The sequence below is a fragment of the Antennarius striatus genome, chromosome 8 (assembly GCF_040054535.1).
Source record: "Antennarius striatus isolate MH-2024 chromosome 8, ASM4005453v1, whole genome shotgun sequence".
NCBI classification, from domain to species: domain Eukaryota; kingdom Metazoa; phylum Chordata; class Actinopteri; order Lophiiformes; family Antennariidae; genus Antennarius; species Antennarius striatus.
In genome coordinates, this window is record NC_090783.1 from 20679833 (window position 1) to 20684388 (window position 4556).

Sequence of the window (4556 nt, forward strand, 5' to 3'; positions counted from 1 at the left end):
AGTGGACATATAATTTCCCTTTTGGGATTAATAAGATTTATTTAATCTTTAAACTGGTCAGTTCTATCGTTCTAGAACTACTCGACTTATTGAAGAGTTACAAAAAACAAAACAAAACAGAAAATAGGAAAATACAAGCAAATAATGTGAAAGCAGAAGGTGATGTTCTAGAACAACAACAACAACAACAACAAAACAATAAGCACAATCACACAGACTTCACTTCCTGTATCCTTTCTTCCTGCTTGTACTGGTTATTAAAATCCATTTGTTATTTTTGTCACTCACACTTACACAGACGCACACACACACACACACACACACACACACACACACACACACACACACACACACACACACACACACACACACACACACACACACACATACACACACAGGGTTTATCTATTCTAAAACATTGCTTGCATTATTAATAGCACCGGCTACTAACACCATTGTATTCAGTGACAAACTTTGATGCTCAGATCTGCAGGCTGCACCTTTCTCCGTCCTCCTCAGGCCGCCTGGCAGGCGAGCTGGCAGTCACGCAGGATGGCAGTAGGCTGGCAGGCTTAGCCCCGGGCACCAGCGACTGCAGAGCCAGTTCTAACCAGCTGGTCCAGACTAACACCACAGCCTGTGCATGTACCACCAGATCAGTAGGGAGAAGATTATCCAGCTAACCTAGCCCTAGACCCTGATACGTACTGCAGTAAACCTGCACCGGTGGCGTTTAGATGCAGAGGCCTTGTGGTCTCTGACATTACAGGTCATCATATTTCTACCCCAGTTTCCATTCAGAGGTTGCACGCCTTCTCATTCATCGGAGAAAGACCTAGCAGAGATCTAGCAAAAAAATCACATTAAAAAACTGTACAAGTCCAGAAAAAAAGATAATGTAAAAGTTAAAAAAAGAGTGTCAAATCCTCCATCAACAGATTTTTTTTTTCATGATACACCTTGATTGACTTGATATTGTTTGAGTTTACCCCCCACCCCTCCACCCCAACTCTATCATGCACACCTCCCACCCATTTCCATATCTGACAGTTAAAAGGCCTACACACAGAGAGAAAGAGCAGGCAGCTCATTGTGAGTTTTAAAGCGCTAACTAGGCCACTTAGCACCCCGTGACGCTGATCTGATCCCTGAGGCGCTGAACTTGGCAGTGGGCCCTCCTCTTTTTGCTCCTTCCTTTTCCCTCGCCATGGGAACCAGGCCATCCTTAATGACGCAGGAGTGCTCCGCCGGATCCCACAATGCAGAAGGGGCTGACATCTGTCTTGCTAAGTGGTGCACTCTCTTGTGCACCTTGTTTGTTCAATCAACAACCCCCCCGCCTCTCCCTCGCCTCCCTCTACTATGCCCCTTTTCTTTTTTTTTTATGTCCCTTTTTTCAGAAAAAAAAAAAAATACAAAAGGTTGGAAGGAGAGAGGTACAGAGTTTAGAGGGAATAGACAGTGAGATAGTGAGATCATGACTCTCTCTTCAATACAATCACCACACACACACACACACACACACACACACACACACACACACACACACACACACACACACACACACACACACACACACACACACACACACACACAACAGCACACTGGGGGAGATTATTAAAGATAGCAAGTGCAGCATTGTTTAAGCGACAGAGATGGATGACAAAACACAGTGAGGCTTTAGCTATGAATTACTCCAAGGCATAATGTGATCCGTATTAGCATCCATGTAGGAGCCTCCCAACCTCTCCAGCCTTCTGCATGTTTAGCAGAAAAACATGTGCCTGAATAAAAGTTGCCTCTTATTCCTCATAGTTAGGTCCTTCCTGGGCAAATATTTGTCCCATCAATCTTGGAAAATATAGCCATCAACTCAAGATGTTAATCACATGCTAATGGAATACAAGGGACTCAATGCTCCCCCATAGCGCAATGAACGCTTTCATTTTTTTCTTTTTTTTTTTTCAGAGAACCCACGTGAATGCAAATGGCCATCTTAACAGTCATTTTGACAGCATGCCAAGGCAACGTAAAGAGTCCCCTTCTTTATGCTCCTCTGGGAATGTATGTAGGGGTGTGTGGGATGAGTTCACTTTACCAGGTCCAGGTGCCAGGATATAAATGAATAATAGGTTTTATGGGCCCTACCCGAAAGAGGAAAAAAAAAACAACAACCCACATACACACATAATCACACACTGAAGTGCATCTGTGGTGAAGTATGTTGAAATTCCCACAACTACGCTGAAAAGAGATTGGGCATGAGAATACGTGGTTCCTATACATAATTCAGAGGTCCATGCTGAAACAATTATGTTTGCTTACCGCTGAGTACCGTGCTCAATAGCTCTTTTGCTCTCTAGTTGGGTGCTTTCAGACATAAGTGCTATGTGCTAAAAGTCGGCAGAACATGGCTTTTTAATAAAATATAGGAGCTGACACTTGAGAGCTTGAATGCTAGATGGGTTAGAAACAAAACCACAAATGCTCTTTTGTTTTTTTCTTCAGCTTTACATGCAGACTAAATTACTCTTGTGAATGGTGCCAGAAAACTAATTAAGACTGCCAGACAAAAAACAATGTGGATAAATAAAGACATTTAATGACAATATTACAGATCACAATATTACAGTTTAGATTCATCGAAACATCTTGCTTTACGTTAACGCTAAAAAAACGAGTCCAGTGTGAACGTTATCTATTTGCTGCGGCCGATAAAATTCATGGCCATTTTTGTCAATTAATCAGTGATGGAAGAAAACCATCGGTCAACATTTACATCTGAAAGACAAATTCAGACTCAGATAAATACAAATAAATATCACATCATTAGCATATCACATTAAAAAAGAAGAAAAGAAGAAGAATAGACATTTGCTGTGATTTGATGGAAAATTTTACATGTGAATGCAAACCAGAATCTAGGCTTTTATTCTCCCTTATTTAAACTGCAGAAAATCAGATAAGAAAATGAAACATGATGTATTTTGGCTGCAACATATTTACAGGTGTTTGGAAGCTGCGGCCTCAATGTTCTTTTCCTCACGACTTGTCTCACATTTGCACTCTTCCACCACCATCACCGCCTTCTCCCAGATGGCGCCTCCACAGAACAGGGGCACGGCCACGGCGTGAACTTTAGATGGGGCGCATCTGGAGCAGGGGGTCCGGTAATGGGGGAGACGCAGCCCAACACCCTGACTTGAAAACTCCCCTTCAGGTGGGAGAAACAGGGAACTGCACTGGCCGAAACACAGCTTGTTGTTCACTGATACTGTGTTACATCCGTCTGCCGTCACCCGCTGCTGACAGACAGGAGCAGGATTAAACATCACAGCAACACCTCCAACACTCGTTTTGTCTCAGAGGGGGTGGGGGTGAGGGGTTAAAATCAAGAACTTGTGTTTAATCTGCTGCAAAAACATTTTCTGTGTTGGAGAAAGGAAGTAATACCTGCCTTCAGATAGGATAAACATCTTACCTGAGTGAAAGGTACGGCGGCGCAAGTCTGTTTAGAATCCATCAGGTTGATTGGCAGGGACATCTTCTCCTTTTTATTAATGGCTTTCTGCCACATCTGAAGGCCTTGTCTCTTCTGTACTTCCACATCAGGTGGGCTTTTCAGCTGCAGGCGGTGCAGTGGACTCACCGGAGCCTTGGGGACCAGGGCTGGACCTGGACGCCCGTGAGACAGGAACGCAGGGAAGGACAATCTGGAGCTCGGGGGCAAGGCTCTTCTGTCGCTGAGTCTCCTTCTGAAGAACCCGGACCGGGCCGCAGCGCGTGGATCCAGCTGCACAACTTTAACAATCCCCCTAACGGATTCATCCGGTCCACCGCCAGATGATTCAAAAAAAGCTCTCGGGCCTTTAACAATGTTGTCAATAGCGTGATGAGGGAATGAAAAAGCAACCGTTGTCCAAATCAACAACATGGCAAGGCTGATTGGGAAAGCCATTCAAAAATGGAGGATTGTTAAATAGATAAAAGAAATTCAATAAATAGTTGAAAGAAAAATTCAGCCAGAATTTAATAAAAACAAAACAAGCAAAAAAAAAAAAATATATATATTTTTGTAAAGTTAGGTCCAAGGTTCCAAATGGCAACCTTGCTGTCAGTGCTATGTCAGAGTGATGGATGAAGTCCTTTATATATGAAGCTGCCAGTTGTCAGTGGTTTTTAAATGGTGTCGCAATTCCCACACCTGACTGAATATCACACCAAGTTAAAAACTCCAGGTCATGGACGACTGAGAGGAATTCAGTCTGTCAGGTGAGCGTTAAAACACGGTCATAAAAAAACAAAAAAAACCCCAAAAAAGTCTGGAAACGATGGCATGGACACAGATCAACTGTCTTATACTTTTATTCATTTAGATTTTACATTTACAAATTTGTGAAAAATTTGTAAATGTAAACAAAGCTTTATAATACTATATTTATAAAATGGGAAACAACAGTCCGGTAACATTCAGTGGTTACGATCTTGAGACTGTGACGGTCATGTGATCCACATTCTCCACGTTAGGCACACAACAATTAGACCCAAATCTATCT

The 4556-nt window shown here is 42.8% G+C and overlaps 1 protein-coding gene across 1 annotated transcript; it reads right to left on the reverse strand.

The window, feature by feature from the left end:
* Nucleotides 1–3002: 3002 nt before the first annotated feature.
* Nucleotides 3003–3934, reverse strand: dand5 (DAN domain family, member 5). The gene is made up of 2 exons (XM_068322351.1): nucleotides 3482–3934; nucleotides 3003–3302 (listed from the first exon to the last, which is right to left on the reverse strand). The coding sequence occupies exons 1-2, from the start codon at nucleotides 3932–3934 to the stop codon at nucleotides 3003–3005; spliced, it is 753 nt and encodes a 250-aa protein (XP_068178452.1).
* Between the last annotated feature and the right edge of the window lie 622 nt (nucleotides 3935–4556).

What these genes read in the sequence shown, in the direction of transcription:
- dand5 (XM_068322351.1), bottom strand. Translation starts at nt 3,934, where the DNA reads ATGTTGTTGATTTGGACAACGGTTGCTTTTTCATTCCCTCATCACGCT. An exon ending in CCGCCGTACCTTTCACTCAG is followed by an intron (nt 3,303 to 3,481) that starts GTAAGATGTTTA and finishes GTCTGTCAGCAG; the next exon opens with CGGGTGACGGCAGACGGATG.